General features: G+C 40.4%; 2 protein-coding genes across 2 annotated transcripts; both read left to right on the forward strand.

Annotated features, from left to right (window-relative positions):
• The first annotated feature begins 522 nt into the window (after window positions 1-522).
• On the forward strand, window positions 523-8,549 carry htr3b (5-hydroxytryptamine (serotonin) receptor 3B). Its single transcript, XM_029448923.1, has 9 exons — window positions 523-625; window positions 1,197-1,360; window positions 1,442-1,486; window positions 3,135-3,244; window positions 4,102-4,271; window positions 5,128-5,285; window positions 6,147-6,357; window positions 7,213-7,422; window positions 8,191-8,549. The coding sequence occupies exons 1-9, from the start codon at window positions 592-594 to the stop codon at window positions 8,454-8,456; spliced, it is 1,368 nt and encodes a 455-aa protein (XP_029304783.1). The 5' UTR covers window positions 523-591; the 3' UTR covers window positions 8,457-8,549.
• A 2,377-nt stretch (window positions 8,550-10,926) lies between these two features.
• On the forward strand, window positions 10,927-19,739 carry htr3a (5-hydroxytryptamine (serotonin) receptor 3A). Its single transcript, XM_029448032.1, has 9 exons — window positions 10,927-11,068; window positions 11,946-12,109; window positions 12,563-12,607; window positions 12,919-13,028; window positions 13,137-13,306; window positions 14,540-14,700; window positions 16,490-16,700; window positions 17,279-17,515; window positions 17,864-19,739. The coding sequence occupies exons 1-9, from the start codon at window positions 10,927-10,929 to the stop codon at window positions 18,172-18,174; spliced, it is 1,551 nt and encodes a 516-aa protein (XP_029303892.1). The 3' UTR covers window positions 18,175-19,739.
• The last annotated feature ends 651 nt before the right edge of the window (window positions 19,740-20,390 follow it).

A 20,390-nucleotide genomic window follows, 5' to 3' on the forward strand; every position in this document is an offset into this window, starting at 1 on the left:
ATTCTCATAAAGTCAAAATGATCTGAGATGAACTGATAACATAACATACCAAACCATCACACTTTAAATGTACTTTGCCATGTTAGGACTGTGCTTTCTACTTCAGGTAAGCTACATAGATAATAAGACATTTTACATTTATATTATTATTCATTTATGCATTTTTTACCCAAGATGCATGATTTTCTTTTTAATGCCTGCACTATGTGTCTTGAGCATCATTTTAAACAAATGTCCCTCTTATCTGGTGTCTTTGTCTTCATTTAAAGGTTGAATTGTAAATATGAGATATTTTCTAAGAAGGAGAAGGAACTACTTCACTGGAAGTTTAGTTTGCATCCTCTGTAATGCAGCAACACACCAACCAAACCTTCAGGGAGTCATTACGATATGTATCACCTTACCCAGGCAGTGGAAAATCAATATCAGTGCAACCAAAATGTCTGCACTACCCTGTTCATTGTTCTTCCCCTACACAGAGCACCGCTACTCATGAAACTGTGGATATTCTTTTGTGCTATAAGAGCAGACATTTTGATGTGACACCCGGATAAAAACTATCATCTGGAAGGTAGACCTTTTGGTAGCTTGATGTCTCTCATTTGGCTCTCGCTGTTGTTCTCAGGTAAGATGCTATTTTTCGGCTAAATAAAATGTCAAGACAATTGCATTTAAAAAATACCAGCAGGGTGTTGTTGCAAAGAGTCAGCTAAAAGAAAAATCTGATATTTAAAACCACATTGTTTGCTCTTTGGAGCGGGACTCTCCTCTCTCATGGATTCAATGTCAGTAGTGTGACAGCCTTTTTCCAAGCTGTACTGTCAAACATCATGTTGTCCATGTTGCTCTGCTTTGAGAGAAAGTAGAGCTATTGTCCCCTCCTTGTCACTGATATTCATAAAGCACGACAACCGCCATGTGCAATTACAGTCATATTATTCTGTAAAAAACTTTAGAATGGGAATGCTTTGGAAAAATGCACATGTAATGTGTTTTGCCATAAATACTCCTGACTGATAAGAGTATACACTTAAATTCCTTGTGGTGTGTCGTTGTAAAAATGTAATAAACTCATGAATACAACACATATTTATCATCCCTTCATCCCTTTTAGCAATGCTGGGTTAGAGACCCCGAGCTTCGGGCCCCCAGCAGCCTGGGCTTTGTCCGGGTGGTAATCTAGCTTTGCCTTTCAGCTCATCTGGCTGAATGTGTGCCAGAGAAGCCAAAGAGATCCGCTCTGAACCAGCTGACCAGGACCCTCCTGAGGAAATATGATTGCGGCGTTCGACCAGTTCACAACTGGACCAGTCTGACCACTGTCTACTTAGACCTCATCCTGCAGTCTGTACTGGATGTGGTATGTGCACTTTGCTATGATCCCACTGCTGCAGAAAGATCTGAGTTTAAAAGTATCATTAAGATGTTCTCCTTTTCGCAGGATGGAAAGACGCAGACCATAACCACAAGTATTTGGTACAGACAGGTAGGTGGCCACATTTCACTCAATATTTCCTTTTTGTTTCTCGTTGTGAAGCTTCAGGAAAACATGCAATTTTCTCCTCCATAGAATCCATATCATAGAATTAAAACTGCTCAATTATCTACCTCCCCAGTGAGTTTTACAACTTCATTCAACAGTAACTCTATTTAAATGAGGTAGTATTGATTGGAATACACTTCATTATCGATGACAAAGCCAGTTAAGTTCATTTATGGTGAATATTAGCTATTCCATTAGTTAATAAATCAAATCAAATCAAATGTATTTATATAACCCAATATCACAAATTATACATTTGTCTCAGTGTGCTTTACAGACTGTACAGGATACGACACCCTCTGTCCTTAGACCCTCTGTCCTCAGACCCTCTGTCCTCAGACCCTCTGTCCTTAGACCCTCTGTCCTCAGACCCTCTGTCCTCAGACCCTCTGTCCTTAGACCCTCTGTCCTCAGACCCTCTGTCCTTAGACCCTCTGTCCTTAGACCCTCTGTCCTCAGACCCTCTGTCCTCAGACCCTCTGTCCTTAGACCCTCTGTTCTCAGACCCTCTGTCCTCAGACCCTCTGTCCTTAGACCCTCTGTCCTCAGACCCTCTGTCCTCAGACCCTCTGTCCTTAGACCCTCTGTCCTCAGACCCTCTGTCCTTAGACCCTCTGTCCTTAGACCCTCTGTCCTCAGACCCTCTGTCCTCAGACCCTCTGTCCTTAGACCCTCTGTCCTCAGACCCTCTGTCCTCAGACCCTCTGTCCTTAGACCCTCTGTTCTCAGACCCTCTGTCCTCAGACCCTCTGTCCTTAGACCCTCTGTCCTTAGACCCTCTGTCCTCAGACCCTCTGTCCTTAGACCCTCTGTCCTCAGACCCTCTGTCCTTAGACCCTCTGTCCTTAGACCCTCTGTCCTTACACCCTTTCATCGCACAGGGAAAAACTTCCTAAAAGAAACCCCATAATTAAAGGGGTAAAATGGAAGAAACCTCAGGGAGAGACTGAGGAGGGATCCCTCTCCCAGGACGGACAGACGTGCAATAGATGTCGTGTGTACAGGATAAACAACATAGTACAAATACAACATTTGACAGAAATTATGTTGTGTTGAAAAAGAGAAAGTTTGGATGAATCCAGGAAAATGTCAAAAAGGCTTCCCGGTGTCCAGCAGGACCAGGGCAGCAGGCGCAGCCACGATTCCTGATCCTGACGTAAACTTTATCAGAGGCAACCTGCCACATGAGAGACAGACACTCCGGGGATGATGCCCCGGATGATGAGTTAGTAACATACATTTACATAAATGCATACAGATAGAGAGGGAGAAGAAGAGAGGGAGGGGAGGAGAGAGGAAGAGAAGGAGGAGAGCAGGGAGGTGTCCCCCGGCAGTCTAAGCCTATAGCAGCATAACTAGAGGCTGATCCAAGGCAAGCCTGAGCCAGCCCTAACTATAAGCTTTATCAAAAAGGAAAGTCTTTAGCCTGCTCTTAAATGTGGAGAGTGTGTCTGCCTCCAGAACACAAACTGGAAGCTGGTTCCACTGGAGAGGAGCTTGATGGCTGAAGGCTCTGGCTCCCATTGTACTCTTAGGGACTCTAATACATTAATTATATGATTTTACCGCAAACTTCACTCTCTGTTTTCAGATCTGGACAGATGAGTTCCTGGTTTGGGACCCAGAGGAGTTCGATGGTATCAATGAGATCTCGCTGTCATCTGATGCTATCTGGATACCGGATGTGATCGTTAGTGAATTGTAAGAAATTACTGAAACGATCTCTTCAAAACGTTTAAGTCTCGTTCTATAGTGTCCAGTTCTATCTGGGTCTATTTTCAATGTGCTTTTCCTACCTGTCAGTTAGACATTGAACTACATTGATTTCAGTAAACTATAAAAATTCCACTTGCAGAGACTGTAGCCGAGTTCCAAGTTCACCATAAACCCTAAACACTGAATCCTTATATTACAGTACAATTAAAAAATGTCGTACTTTGGCGCTCCCCAATGAGAATATCAACAAAGTACGATGAAGTTCAAGCTTGACATCACCGGCTGAGGTGATTACACAACTCTTCACCTGTTATCTTCACTGGAATATATATCCATAATTAAGAGTCTAATACCATCATACTGTCTGTTCAAATATATATAAGATATGGACATAAAAGCACACAGCACTGTTGTACATTAACTGCCCAATACAGAAAGATATTAAGCAATAATATTATGTATAGTAGTCTTGCTGTAAAGCTTGGTCTCGTGACGTGGCTAAATATTGGGATTGGTTCAAAATGGTAACATAAGAAATGGTCTTTTCCTTTCATATTCATATCCTCCTGTTTCTGTCCTGATTAGTGTTGCAACTGCCCCAAGGTGATAATTGAAGTCTTATTAATTTAAAGTAAGTTTGAATTTCACAGAGACCGCTTGTTAGAAACCTTCATAGCACTTGGACCACCAAATGACCACGACAGCCGGAGGGTCTCATATTCTGCCCTGTTGTTCTGAAATATTCTGCATTTCAGATTATTTGTGTGCCCGTATTTTGTTATAGCATTTGTTTACGAACCTGTCCTCCCACCTTTCCACCCCTGTCCTTCACATGTTCCCAGTGTGAACGAGGGGAAGTCCGTCCCGATCCCCTATGTGTACGTCAACTCCTCTGGCTCAGTGAAGAACTACCGGCCCGTGCAGGCGGTGCTGGCCTGCAGCCTGGAGATGTACGCTTTTCCGTTTGACAAGCAGAACTGCAGCCTAACCTTCCGCAGCTGGCTTCACTCAGGTGTGTTTCCTGTCTGCTGAGTTGTCATACCTGTGGTAGCAACGGAGAATATGATTTGGGTGCAACTGCTTATGGGGAGCTTGACAAAACACTATTAACTCAAGCTGTTTTTCCAGCGCTTTCAACAGTCTTCATCAGTGAATGGAGTTTGCCAAGTTTTACAATCAAGGGACCACCAGTAGCATCCCAGTAAAGCCACGTTTCCACCACATGGTGCGACTCTTCAAGCCGCGTTTCCACTGCAGATAGTACCTACTCAGCGGGTTTTTGCAGGGTGTCCTGTGACGCGCGCGCTGGAACATCTAGGCATAGAAAATCAACACTTCTCTTAAACCATTTCAACCCTAAAGACTGGATCCCCTGTAGATGGAGACTAGGATGGTGTATGATGTCACACGACAGCTGTGTTGGTGCAACAACAAGAGGCTGAATAAACACCAGAAACAGACATCAGCAGTCCGAACACCAAACCAAAACCCCTCATGGTATGGACTGGGAAGGGGTCAAAAGTCATCGAACTGGGCTGGAGAAAAATCAAGGAGCCCGTTCACATCTGACACCAGAGTTACGATTAGGGCTGCAAATAACTATTTTCATCATCGATTATTCTGCCAATTACTCTCCCAATTAATTTACTAATCATTTTGTCTATAAAATGTAAAAAAAATAAATTCTAAAGCCCAAGGTGACTTCTTAACTGTTTTCTTTTTCTGACTAAGTCTAATCAGTAGTTTACCGCCCAGCTTTGAAGGTTGCAGTTGTTTGCACGTCTTTAAATGAAGTCCATATGAACACACAACCTCTGCTGACTTTTACTGCTTTCCTTTATATCCTTCATTATCTCTCCTTCTTGCAGTGAAGGAAATAGACCTGGCGCTGTGGAGGAGTGCAGAGGCCATTGCTAATGACAAGAGGGAGTTCATGAATGACGGAGAATGGGAACTGTTGTCCATTCCTTCCAGCTACTGGCAAATCCACCAAGACAACACCGACTACGCCCACATCCAGTTCAATGTACGTGTCTTATTGTTGCAATCATGTACGTTCATCACATCAACACAGAGGGAAAATAAGAAGCTAATGTCATTTAAAAAGGTAAAGGTAAAGAGGTTCAAAGTCTTGCTGCAGGTTATTTGAATATAATAATAATAATAGAATCCTAACACTGATGTCTAATGGTGCAGTATTGTGGTACAGCTCCGTAACAAGTGAGCCAGTAGCTGCACAGTGATGGCTGTGATTGCTTATCGATGGTGAGCTTTAAACTGTTGCCCCTCTGTGGGTCAGCCCCCCTCCACGCAGTGCGGTGGAATTGTAAAGTGTAAAGCAATTGGCCGCGACCTTCATGGATCAGGCTAGTGAGCTAATGCCAAATGATGAGACTGAGGCTGTTTCTTGCAAGTAAAGAGACAGATAGAGAGGGAGGCTGGTGGACAGGGGAGGGTGAGCAACCATAATGAGACTGTCTCAGTGGCTGCCTGATCAATGGACTTCTTGTTAGTGGCAAGGAAAATGGCCCCATAGCCCGTCGCAGGTGGAGAGCAGGGAGGGCTGTTATTTATTCAGCTCAAAGTGCGAAAGGCTTTTTGGTAATAGAGCATTTCATGGCTCACTGGGATATTGTTAAGTTGTGGCAGTTTAGTTGCTCAAGATATCTGTTGTATAGAAATGGTTTCTGACGGAAAATGCTTTTGTTCATTTCCTGTTCTGAGAAAATGTTGATTTTAACTAAACTTGACAAAGATCTGTTTAGAGTAAAGGTGACAGCTATGTCGAAACTAGAAAACTATCCGCACGGCTTCACAACTCTCGAGGGAACATTGAATAAATGATATTATTTCAGATCTCAGCTCTCTGTCCTCATGTTTCTTTCAGGTGTTGATCCGCCGGCGCCCCCTGCTGTATGTGGTGGGTCTCCTCATCCCCAGCATCTTCCTCATGCTGGTGGATGTGGTCAGCTTCTACCTGCCTCTGAACAGCGGTACACGCATTACCTTTAAGATCAGCATACTGCTGGGCTACACTGTGTTCAGAGTCAACCTGACAGATGACTTACCCGTCACAGCACTCAGTACTCCACTCATAGGTGGGATATTTAATGAGTGTTGTTTGTTCAGATCATTTCAGTGTATATGCAATTTAACATTCTATCAATTTTGCTTCGTTTGAGACCCAATTATTTTGTCCTTCAGTTTTGACTTGACAGTTTTCGTTTTTTGTACTGTTCCGTTTATGTTGTTGTTATTGCAACCAGAAAGTCTGTTGTACTCGCATAACAAATTCCCAAAATGCATGGTGTGATAAACTTCCAGAGTACCTTTAGAAAGACATGAATAAAGTGCAGGCTCATGTTTACCAGCTGGTTTATCATGTCGAACTGCATAAAAGGGATGAAGGGGGCCGATTCTTAGAAGCAGGTTTACTGAGTGCTGAGAAAGAAAAACACATTTCCAAACACAGACTTTAGTTTATTAGTTTTTTTATTCAACTTATATCATAGTCAACACCCAAATCAGTGCTCACATTCATATGGACACCAATACTCCAATTATAACACAACAACGACAGAACTGCGGGGTGTAACTATAAACACTCCATACTCAACACATTTGAGTTAATACCAATATTTTCATTTTTAACCTTTAAACACTTTAATAATATAATAATTATTTGAGTTTTAACCAGTCTATCCAAAACAGTTATTCCACTGATTGACAGCAAGTCAAACACGTTTTGCTTATTCTAATTCTTTGGATTATATATAATGTTTTTCATCGTCAACACAAGTAAAAACAGACAGAAAATCATTCCAGAGATCGTCTTTGCACAAAAACAGCTTGAATAATGGTTATTAATAATGCATTACTCTAGTTATTGTCTGTAATCTAGCCAGTTTGAAAGTATCCAGAGTTGTTCAGTTTTCTCTCCCATCTCCACCCAGGCGTGTTCTTCGCAGTGTGCATGGCCATGCTGATGCTCAGCCTGATCAAGTCTATCCTGGTGGTGAAGCTGCTCCACCACAGTGAGAAGGAGGTCAGGCAAATGTCAGTGTCTGCCTGCCTGCTGGACAAGTACGGCTCAGCTGGTCTCGGATTCACAGAGAGCGCTTTAACCTCCATTAAGACCCTCGATCACATCAACCTGTCCGGAGGTAAGCTACGAGCTGGATGACTGAGACTTTCCCAAAGTCCTGCTGACAGGCGATACCACAGTGTGTCCTCGCTTTACGCTTCACCAAGTCAAAAGGTCTGTTTGCAAAAAAAACAGGTTTCCATTTGAGTCAACGATGAAAGAGCACGAAGATGGAAGAAAGCCAAGGCACTTTCTGTCAGTGCGGGAAAGTTTAAACTCTAGACATTCAAACAGATGTTCTGGTATTGCTACACAAAGGCTTTTTTCACAAATGTGTTGACTTCCTTTTTACCTACTAGGAATCATTTCTAACCTTGAATATCAAGGTAAGAGCGAGAGACCTCTGCGCCATACGTTCATCCCGGGAGCTGCAACTGCAGCGTTGAACTGTTTGTGTTTCTGTGCTTCATATAATGAAATAATGTGAAGGGGAAGATGATCTTTAACTCATCTTATTCAGCTTGTTGAAACTTTTTTCAACACAAGCATTAAAAAGATTCTCTTCAGAAATAGCTGGAGCAGCTGGTTGTGCAAGTACTTTCATTTTTATCTCTGTAAAATCCCAAATGAAAGCTTTCTTTAAATGATGAAAGCGGGAGAAGAGCTGTACTATGGTGAGCTGAGACTGTCTGTACCAGAGCTTTCTGCAAGTACCACACTACTGGTGTCTGGAATATTAATAAAGTGTCCCAACCTCAAGGATTGGTTTGTATTGTTATTTAGAGAAAGTGCATTAATTGATAGTAATCGTTCACATTTTAAACCAGATTCTTTGATCTTCTCATAGATTATGATGTTGAGCCCTCACTGGAGGAGGACCTGCTGTCCCTGAATGAGATCCACCATGCTCCATCCGGCCTGGAGTGGCTTCTCCAGGAGCTGGTTTCCCTGCACCTGGCTTTATCCCAGGAGGACAGCGAGTCTTCGGCTCAGGCTGAATGGCTGGCCCTCTGTTCAAAGCTCGACTGCTTCCTGTTCCGCTTTTACCTGTTGGTTCTGGCCTCGTACGCCGGTACACTGCTGACGCTCTGGGCCAGTTGGAGCTCCGCCTGACTGCACAATCACAGACTTGAGGATTGTTTTGTGATAAGCACTTATAGTGTTAATTATATTTACAGTGATCGGGATGCAATTTAGTCCGTTGGAGAAGCCTAAATATGTTACATTGGACAGAGAAGGATGCAGAATTGTAGAAAGAACAATGTGCATTTAAAAAAGAATATATATATATATATATATATATATATATATATATATAGTCATAAATCATAATCATAGATCATAAATCATAAAAATATCTAAAAAATATCTATATATTTTTTTCTTTTATATATATATATATATATATATATATATATATTCAAAGAGTGGTCGTATTTAATTTCCCTTCCACAAAAGTTATTATGCCTAACTAAATAGAATAGGATACACTTTATATTGTGTGTACACTATAAGTACGCACCTGGTATTTTTGAAGTTTTTATCAGTTATGATAACTTTATATTCTGATCTGGCAACATTATAACAACAACATCAGACATGGCAAGAAACAAGAGTTTATCCAGATGATATATTAATAAAGTGTATGCAGAGCACTTATGTCATACACACATCATGTTTGTTTGTCACTATGATTCCATCATATTCATAAGTGTTTAAGTTGTCTCTTACTCTTCTGATTCACCAACGCTAACACCTGGACTTCCTCGTCCTGCCATTGAAGCTCCAGTATTATCTTGCTAAGCTCATGTTGCTGTATATTCCTGTATCTGATGCTGTACACTAAGTGTTTGGGGATGAGCTCTCAGCGCAGGAAACCCATCTGTAAACTATGATGAATGTTCACAATTAACAATTTGGGAATTCATTTTACCGTTTGCCTTTGATTTCTTTTCCAAATAAATGTGGCTTTATGTTAGGATCATGTTTCTTGCTCCGTCTTTTTCTTCATCCCAGCGATTAATCATAACGGATTAAAATGATCGCAGATAGAAGAATTCAATTAAAGTTGTCTGAAACTAGAACTAATACATATTCAGCAAGCCACGCATACACTTATTTCCCTGCCACTGTAAAGCAACATTATAGTTTGAGAAAGGCAATATTGTATCTTATCTGTTATGTATTCCCGACGTATAATAAAGCAGCTCTGGAGAAGATCCTCAGTGCCAGTGTGATGTTATGATATTGTATTCATACATTAATCTCCATCCCACTGTCACAAAACAGATCAATAAAACGCAGGCAGAGCTCAGCTGCTGTGTCTCTATTCCCTGGCGGTTTCCTGATAGTCACGACTAGAATATCAAAAGTACTTCATACCAAACTTGCCGGTGGAAAGATCAATATTAATAACATTTTCACAGTATCTGCAAAGCTCTTTTTCCAGTGGATCTGGTTACATGATGTTATGCAACCAAGCTGAAGATACATGTCTAGTCAGAGCTTTATGAGCTAACTAAGGGCTTTGTTATGTTCAAGACTGAATGTCATCTCAAGATGGATCTGTTCTTTTGAAATAAAAGAAGATATGTGTTGTGAAGATAATTGATGACAGAATTGAAAAATAAAAGCCTCATGAAGTCAAACTAACGAGGAACCTGCCTATTCTTATTTCTGCATTACAGGAAGTCATGAGAAATCGGTCGATTTACAGTTTGAAAGAGGCGGCGGTGTTCACGCCCGGTACATTTGCATTGTGGAAGGCACATTTACAGCTCAAAACGTAGCTCACCAGAGTTGTGTGGGATGTTCAGAAATTTGTCGTCTGAGTTTCATAGCCATTTGGGACAGAATCAGACCATTGAACGGGAGAAGATGGAGTTATGTTTTGTTTCTGTACATTAGCGATCAGCCAGGCACTAATAATTCTAAAGACCGTTGAGACAAACAAGCTTAAATTCCCTTATACTGGGATCCTTTTATCTTTCCCTCTTAAATTTGATTGGTGACTTTAACAGAGTTTATAAAACAAAAGTGGAAACTGCTGCCATTGCATTGGAAACTTTCCATTTCCATTTGATATGAATGTAAATTTACATTTAATTCCACGTGTTTACATACGTTTGGCCATGTTGTGTGTTTGTCAGAGGAGTTTTTATTCACATGTGGTTATATATCATGCACACACAATTTGCAAATGAATTGAATTTGAAGAAATCATTGGCAGCCTTCAATATTTGGGATCTCAACATAAAGTGAAGTAAAGCATGCAACTATGGCCACTGTAGGTTTTATGTGTTAAAGGACATTAAAGTGTGAAACTTTGCTGTCAGTAAATGAGTTGACACCCTCTTCTAAATCACCGCGACTTCAGGCCCGATGTTGGCGTACTACTTAATTAAATGATAACTCAGACATGACATATGATCCAGTTGACTAGTTTATATTTCTGCAGTCTTTCAGCTCCATTTATCTGGGAGAGCTGCTTCTTTATTGAACAAGGAGGAGTGGCGTCAGATGGATACACCCTTATGAGCTGAGTGACACTAACAAGGTTTTGATAGTGGATGAGAGGGAAGTGATGGATATAGTGGATGGATATGGAGGATATGGGTGTGAGGCATCCCGAGGCCTTCCATCAGAGCGGCAGGCACACTTCCACAGCAGGAGAAGGAAACCGCTGAACTGCCACCATGAGACTCTCATCAGCCTGGACAGCACTCGTTTTCCTTCTTATTCAAGGAGCATCAAGAGCATGCACAGGTACAGCAGCTTCTGTTTTACACTCCATTATATGCTTTCAAATATTCGACTGTTGACCTTGTAGTGTCTTGGTTATTAGACCGATAATTCAGAATGGCATCAAAAGCCAAAGTGCCAAAATAAAAAACATCACTTCAGCGATTATCATTAAGAAATTAGATTAAAAACAGCAACAAAAGGCATAATAATACACGATGTATGTGTTTCTAAGTGGGGGTTTTTCAAGTTACGTTTTACAAATATTGTTATTTGGTCAAAATTGTGAATTATTAGATGGCGGTTACCAAGTCATTATTCTCCAAAATACATTGTATCGCTTCAAAATATAGACGTTATGTATAAAATAAAACCTGAACATAAACTAAAGATAAGAGTAATGTTGCTCTAAAGTTAGTGGCATGAAATATATTACATTTCATTGCATGGAAATTAAAAAATGTAAGGTGATAAACTATGGCACAGACCATTTATTACAGTGACGATGCTTAAACCAGCTAGGAACAGGGTGCTACATTAACTTCTTTTCAAAGGAATTATTTAATTTGCGGTTTGTTTTTATGCCTTTCACTTTCTATTGGGCTCAGTAGATATTTATTATTTTAAATAATCCAGATCTTATCATAACAAAGAAGCTATTTATTCCAATGAAGTTTATATTAAGAGAAATGTTGTTAAAGTATGTTTAACTTACACATAAGCCTACTGATATAATATATGTATTTAATAGGTTTTGATTATTTTATGCACCTCTTCTGCAGATAATTTGACATAAACACTGCATGTATAACTTCTGCATGTCAGTGCATATAAAAAGATTAATACTTTTTACATTTTCAGTGAAGAAACCAGGCAGCAGCCCGGGAAGATTTGCCAACGCCACATTAGTGCGACTATCCGAGTTTTTGAGTGCGGGGTATAAGAAGGGAGTGCGACCTGTGAAAGACTGGAGGACGTCCACTATAGTGGCCATAGACCTCATGGTTTACTCCATCCTCAATGTGGTGAGTGATCATGCACAAATGAAGATATATAATAAATATATTATAGAATATATAGAATAATAATAATAAATATTTGTACTCTGAAACTAATTTCTCAAGAAATATATGAGATTTACATATTATTGTTTGCCGTATGCAGTCTCATTGTCTCAACTATGTAGAAACTTTTCAATTAAATGTGCTCTGGGTGCACACGTAGCTCCCTCTTCTTGGGTTTAATTAAATAAGAAGATATTGTTAAGCACATTTTGGAATGATTTATTTGAAGCTTTATTAAAAATAATAATATTATGGGTGTGTTACATTTAAATGTATTAATACAATATATTATGAACATAATTAAAGTACAGTATATAAGATGCATTTCATATAAATATCATGTAATTAATGCAATAAACAATGAATTGATGTATTTAAATATAATGAATATAAAAACTGTGATGTCCCCTGCAGGATGAGAAGAACCAGGTGTTGACAACATATGTGTGGTACAGACAGGTGAGATAAAACAGATTCATTTCCAAAAATCATCACATGTACTGTGAGTTGCCCCAGAGATGCCACACCTGGGACACACCTTTATTTACTGCATTATTACGCTATCAAATATTGAATCCAATAAACCAATTTCTCTATGATTAGAATTGCAAAAGTAGTCTAATTTATGAATACATTCAGTACTTTAACAATTGTTTGTGTATATATGTATATATATATTCTGTTATTAAGACACTAATACTGTGCTGAACAAAATTAGATCTATATTAAATAATTATTAATTTAGCATCTTCCTTTCTTCAATATTTTAGTCGTGGACGGATGAATTCCTGGTGTGGAACCCAGAAGACTTTGATGAAGTCAAACAAGTTTCTTTACCTACTGCTAATGTGTGGGTGCCCGACATCCTCATCAACGAGTTGTAAGAGAAGTGCAGCTGTTGATCATTTCTGTTGCTTCTATTCTTCTACCAGGTTCTGTCTTTGCTCCTAAACTAATTGCTGTCGACATTGTTGTCTCTAACCTGCAGTGTAGATGTGGGGAAGTCTCCAGACATACCTTATGTCTATGTGACACACGATGGACTTGTGCGCAACTACAAACCCATCCAGGTGGTCACAGCCTGCACTCTCAACATCTACAACTTCCCATTTGATGTCCAGAAATGCAGCCTCACCTTCCAGAGCTGGCTACATACCAGTAAGACATTCTTTTCCAACATTATTCATGTTTTTGAAAGGGTTCTGATGTGTGTAGATTTCTTAACAGGCTAAGATTTCTGAGAATAAAATCTCCAACTAGATAAATATTATCACAAGGTACATTCCTAACACTGCCGTACAAGGCAAAAGCTTCATAAAGTAAGGCAGCGTTAGCTTTGTTTGACTCCAAAATGAACACAGAATGGAACCTACTTCATTAAAAAACATAAATTAATGAGTTTAAACTTGCATTAAAGGATAACCACAGTTTTATACTTAGGTCCTATTTCCCCTGAAAGTCTGGTGTTCAAATAAAATGACTGTTCCATGATGATGGGATAGACTAAACACCCCCCCCCACCCACCAACACCACTTTACACCCCGGTCTCACATAGTGAACAAGAGTAGATACAGAAAACAACTTGTAAAATGCAACGCCACGCACAAGCTTTGATGCCTGCAGCACTACCGTGTAAACAAGGCCAAAGCCAGGTCAGATTACCACCTAGTTTAAATATTTATCACATGAATACAAAGCAATGAAACGGACAATTACTGGCTTGCTGCCGATTTTGCCTTTTCCCTCACCAGTGCCCGCTTGGGGTGAGGCATTGCCGGTTTTCGTGCGTCCCTGTGTCCCTGCAGTGCGGGCGGTGCATGCAGATGAACAGCCTTTGCCGGGGCTCCTCGCTCCTTTTGCCGGCGGGTGAGCGATGAGCTCCGGGTGGTAGCATGTCTCAATGGAAGGAAGCGGGCGCTGTATGTCTGCATGTGCTGCCTGCACTGCAATGAGGCAGAGCCGGGTGAGGATCGGCAGAGTTTCAAGGGGGTGTTACGTGCCCAGGCATTATCAATCCACTTGACAAAGCGGATTCGACCACAGGTGCTTTCCATGTGCGCATTCATTTTTAATTGAGAGAAAATTACTTTATTTTTTCCGTCATGATTTCAATGTGCACGCAGCACCAGCCTCAGGTAGACAGCCGGAAAGCAGACAGGTTACCCCAGGGCTAAGTATCAAGGGGGTGAAAAATATTTACTGGCATCTGAAAACAACAGCTGACTCTCTCATCAACCCTTCTCATTAAGACTTGAGTGAAACAACTGCTCTGTTCTGTGCATCCATGAACCCTCCCCTGCTGTGAGAAAGCTTTGATAGCAGAGAGGAGGGTGAAAGGTAACTTGTTGCCATGGCCCTTGGCTGCTCTCGACATTATGTTCGATCTGTAGTTGACGACATCAACATCACCCTGATGCGAAGCCCTGAGGAGCTCAGGGAGGACAAGAGTGTCTTCATGAACCAAGGAGAGTGGGAGCTGCTCCATATACTGTCCAACTACAAGATCTTCAGTGTGGACAATGACGACTACTATGCTGAGATGAAGTTCCATGTAAGTTTTGAAATAAATATTCATGTGTCTGTATATAATGGGTTATATGTGTAGCATAAATGTGGAGTGGTGCATCTTGTATCAAAGATTTCGTCTTTAGGTGGCCTGACCTCAAAACGTGGCAGACTGCCGTTATTGTCTTCTTTATATTTCTTTACTAAAACGTTTTTCCAATTAATAACAGCGCAACAAACATAAGCAGGTCCAGCCGTAAAATATACTAACATATTCTCAATGCACTCAAACATCAAATATGTTGACAGCTGACCTGTCAAAGGCAAGCATTTACTGTTGAAATACTGAAAATTATAACAACCTGCTAAACAAAAAGCCCAGAGGACAATGTAGAAGGTAAATAGTTGCAGTTTAATGTAAATAACAAATAATATTTTGGCCTAAATAATTTCAATTCAACCAAAAAAATAAAATACCAAAACAAACAAACAGACTCCTTTAATATAAGAGCATACCTGAACACCTAAATGTTAGTACATAAAAGAAAATTGTAAATAAAGTCTAATTTTAAAGCTGAATCCTCTTAACTCAAACAGACTAAAGGCAAATAAAGTCAACTTACAGTTGTGTGTCGACGTTAGCGGAGGATGAAATCTTCGTGGCACCCAAAGCCATTTCCGGTGAGCAATGGCGGCTTCTAGCATCACAACAGCCCAAAAGATGTCTTCATCAGAGGCCCCACACCGCTTTCCCTTTCCGTCTGACCTTGAATACTGAAACCAGCGCCGGGTCCAAGCTCAGACTCGACTCACATATCTACTAGTCACACAAGCTAACTTAAAGAAACTGCTGCGAGCCGATGCTAACACTACACTTCATTAGCAGAGCAGTTAGCATCGTTACTCCCGCTAGCTTAGCGGCTAACTGCTACGCGATTTCCGTTACTCGCAGAATTCAGGCTCGCGCAGACACACACATTAACTAACGTTCAGGTTTATTAACAGACATTAAATAGATTAAAGTGCGTGTTGGTGTCTTAACCTGTTGCTACTATCTTTCCTCTGTTTCGCTTCCTCACCTGGCAATCACAACGTGTATCATATTGCCTTCACACTACTGTAACCATGACGATGATGATGATGATGATCACTGAGCAACCGCTGATAATGACCAATAAAAACATTAAGAGATTTAATTTAATTTTTTACCTCAAATATTGACCTAATATTATTTTTGAAATAAATTATTATCTATCTGAGCTCCTTATGGAAATATGTACATCTAACTTTAGTTCAAATTAAATTACTTTCAGTTTTTAATACATCTTTTTGCTGCTTTTACAACAATTATATTAATTACCAATTTTAAATATTTAGAGAAAACTTTCAAATTTAGTAAAGCGCTGACCACAAGTCCCTGTTTTAAATAGGACTACTGTTAAATCTGTAATAAAGGCAGAAAATGCCCCCAAATAATAGGCCTCTAATAGAAACTGTATACCCAAATAATAGTGGTTTTTTTTGGGAAATAGCCTGCTTATTTGCTTTCCTTTCATGTTTTGTGTGTTAGAATGGAGCTGGAGTTTGGGCGTGGATAGCCTTTTGGCATTAAAACTGGAAACTAAAACCTGTGCACACCGACCGCTTACTATAGAGATGAAAACGCTGCTCAGAACTGATGGGCGGTTTGATAAAGTGTTATTTTTACAGCTTTGTTTGTCTATGGATCAAATCAACAAGATACGTTTGTTAATTACTGACAGTGACTGTTTCACGTCCTGCCTTTTTTTTCACAGCAGACATTTTGACTTTACTCAAAACCTACCTTTTCACAGGTGGTGATCCGACGGCGGCCGTTGTTCTACACTGTCAACCTGCTGCTGCCCAGCATCTTCTTGATGGTGATGGACATTGTGGGTTTCTACCTGCCGCCGGACAGTGGAGAGAGGGTTTCCTTCAAGATCACTTTGCTGCTAGGCTACTCTGTCTTCCTCATCATTGTATCTGACACTCTGCCTGCCACCGCCATAGGAACTCCGCTCATAGGTGACTGCCGTCAATTACGGCTTATCAGCAGTTTGCATTCAGAACAAGATTTCTGCAAGAACTGTCAGCGTATGATTTGAAAATATGTTTGCTTAATTTACCATTAAACTGAAGTGTAAATTTGAAAAGAAATGTGGAAAAAGTGGTTTGTATGTCAGGACAGCACAAAACTAAATTGAGCAGCGGTTAGTCTGAAAGTCAAGGACGCAGAGACAGATTGGTGAGGGAAAAACAAACTCTGAGAGTGCACTCAAAATAAATTCAAGCACTCATTTCAGCATTGTGGAAGGCTGTTGACTATCCCAGCATGCATTGGAAGGCATGAAAGCATCCTTCGACAAGTTACCACTACATCATAGGTCTATAGTCTAACGCTACCATTTATGCTTAATCCACCTGATTGTTGGAAGATGAAGATGAAATCTCCAAAAAGAGCCTACACTCAAAGCTCTTAATGAAACACAGTCGATACCTCGTCATTTAGATGAGAAACGTATGTTGCACTATCCTGCTGCTATTTGCTTTGAAAGAGTATCTGTAAGGGTATCATCTCCTTGTCTCATTTACCTGTCCTGTAGGTGTGTACTTTGTGGTTTGCATGGCCCTGCTGGTGATCAGCCTGACAGAAACCGTGCTGATTGTGCGCCTGGTCCACAAGCAGGACCTGCAGCCCCCTGTGCCCGACTGGGTGAAGTACCTGGTGCTGGAAAGAGCTCCGGTCCTCTTCTGCATCCACAAGAAGCACCGCCTCTGCTCCACACTGTCCTCCCAGGGCGTCGACCTAGAGCACTACAAGGACAACAACTATGGGACTGGTAAGGTACAGGTGAACACATGTACAGTGTCGCCTACAAACCGTGTTTTTCAGTCTTGTGTAATTCAGGAAAAGAAAAGCAAATTAGGTCTTTAATCAAAACAAAAACCTAGCTTAGAGGCTAATATTAGCCATGCTGGAATACTTGAGGAAACAAACACGTGTTGTCAGTGAGGATTTTGCAGATACATTCATGAATGAGGCTTCTCATTATTACCTTACATTACATTTCCTTCATTTGCTGTTGCGAATTAATATTAAGCTTTTTAAGAGACAGGGATGAGTGGTCATTCAAATCCCCTTGGGATCATGCTTTTGTTTTATATTATCCTTGTCTCCTACCCTGCAGCCCAGTGCTCCCTCCACCACACCTGTGAGATAGGCCGAAGGGTCAGCCACCATGACAGAGAAAGCGGGCTGCTCGGACTGGGCCTGCCCCCCTCCAGGGACCCCACCCCGCCTGTCATGGACAACATCCTGCAGGAAGTCACAGCGATACGCCACTTCCTGGAGAAGAGGGACAGGTGCCGGGAAGTTGCCAAGGAGTGGCTGCAGGTCGGCTACGTGCTGGACGTGCTGCTCTTCAGAGTTTACTTGGTGGCCGTGGTGGCCTACAGCATCACACTGGGCACGCTGTGGTCAGTGTGGCAGGTCGCCTGAGTCTCGCCCCTGCACCGCTGTGGGCACAAGCTCAGTGGGTAGAGCGTTGAATTCAAAAGGCCGGAGTTATCGGCTCGATGGCCTGTGTAGCTGCGTGGATACAGGGAGGCACTCGCATAGTAATGCAACAGGGAAAGGCTTGCTGTAGTTAGGGATTATAAAGGTTAAGTAACCAACTGGGTTTGTGCTACTATACCCCTACTAGTATTATTATTATCATCCTTTTAGGTTTGATCAGAGAGTTCCATGATGTGAGTGCAATCTGAGATGTTTTCAGGGCCAGCCCAAGGCTTTTTGAGATGCCGAAGCAGAAATGCCCCCAAACACTTCTAAAGGCAATTATTGTTCATCTTTATGAAGGATTAAAAAGGGTATCATTACAAACAGACGCTTTAACCACAGAAACCACTTTAATCTGGCGGCCTATCTCTCCATAAAACAAACATGCAAAGACGAATATACTATAAAATAAAGTAAAAAAGAAAAACAACAACTATATTAACCTGGTAAAATGTAAAAGTATCTGTGAAGTAGAATTTATTTTTCAGATAAAAAGCAAATATAAAAGCCCACACATCTATTTACTTTAATTATGTGAAAAAAAGAACACAGCAAGCATCATAAACTTGTTTTAGGCCCTTAATTAATACTAGTAGTGTGTTTATATGTTGGCCTGGATGTGTTGGGAAGAATAAAAGTCTTGGGGGGGGGGGGTGGTTTGGGATATAATTTACCAATTTAAAACAAATATGGAATATCGGCCCAATAATTAGTGCCTTTAAAAGCTTAAGTGTTGTGACGAAGGTCAAAGCAGGAGACACATTCAGCATTGATGAAACACGAAGAAGCAGCCGGATATTTGAGAAGTTTTAGTTTTGCAGAGTAATAAATATAGAAAAGATGTATTTACATGGATCAATAAATAAGGATGTATATTAGTAAGGTAGCAGATGCATATGTTGTTTGTTCTATATGTATGTTATTTCCTACAGACACACACAGACACACACATTGTTGATGCGTATCATTAGTTTATTTTCATGTATCATAAGTCCGTAAGTCGAAGGGTGGAAACTTATAGCGCTTCAAATATATATCTATATAATGTTTAACGTTAATGTGTCACCATATATAATACAATCTGTATAATAACTAAGTTATTGTAATAGAGTAGCAGACGTGGGCTGAAGTTTTATTTAATTGCGTTACTGTGTCAACAAGAGACGAGATGTAATTATATACGACGAAAGAAGGAATTGTCTATTTAATCATATTTCAATAAATGTAATAAAGTTTCATCCTTCTCAAAACTTCTCTTTTTAAAAAAGCGTGTTATTAATGCCAGCACTTGTAATGTTATTGCTTCTGTATTATATATTACCTTTGGTGTATTTTATTTCATTGCAGACCTGAAATGTTTTGTTTTCCTGTTTAAACCACTTTGTAACTGTGTTTTAAAAGGTGCTGCGTATAAATAAAATGTATTATTCATTAAATATTATACGCAGTTAACAATGCCCATACAAAGAATTTACTATCTTCACCTTCCTTTTTATGGAAGGCCATGTCAGCCATAATTATAAGTAAGTAAATCACATTGAGCCCATTAACCTTTTTCATTGGCTGCTAACCTGCAGCTAACAGGTGCAGTGGCAGGTGTCACTGTGACATGAATACACACTTGGACATTTAATCTTGAAATCAATATTGCACCCATTAAATAGATTAAAACATTGTAAATTACAGTATGTATATGGTTATTTGGGTCTTTTAAATTATTTTTTTTTACACAAAATCAATCCATAATGTGTGTTTTAATTAAAAAACGAATTAAAAAATTAGACCCTCGCTGCACGAGGAAAAACTCCCTAAAAGAAACATCACAAAGCTCAGAGAGAGACTGAAGAGGACCCCCTCCCAGGACGTGCAATACATGTCGTGTGCACAGAATACAAATACAACATAGTCAATCCATGAGATGTAAAAACAAAGCTGATTATCTTATTTTAGACCAATGCACATGATGTCAAAGACATGTTGTTGCATGAATCGCTACAAACAACGCGCAGTGTAAGTAACCACCACACCGCTCATCCATCATGAGCTCACGGCTGCAGTTCCCCGCAGCAGCCAGAGGATGGCGCCATGCACAACACCATCAGTTTACAACAGGTTTACTCCCACTGGGCATAAAGTCACTGAATTTAAACTGATCA

This window comes from Cottoperca gobio, chromosome 14 (assembly GCF_900634415.1).
Source record: "Cottoperca gobio chromosome 14, fCotGob3.1, whole genome shotgun sequence".
Lineage (NCBI taxonomy): Eukaryota > Metazoa > Chordata > Actinopteri > Perciformes > Bovichtidae > Cottoperca > Cottoperca gobio.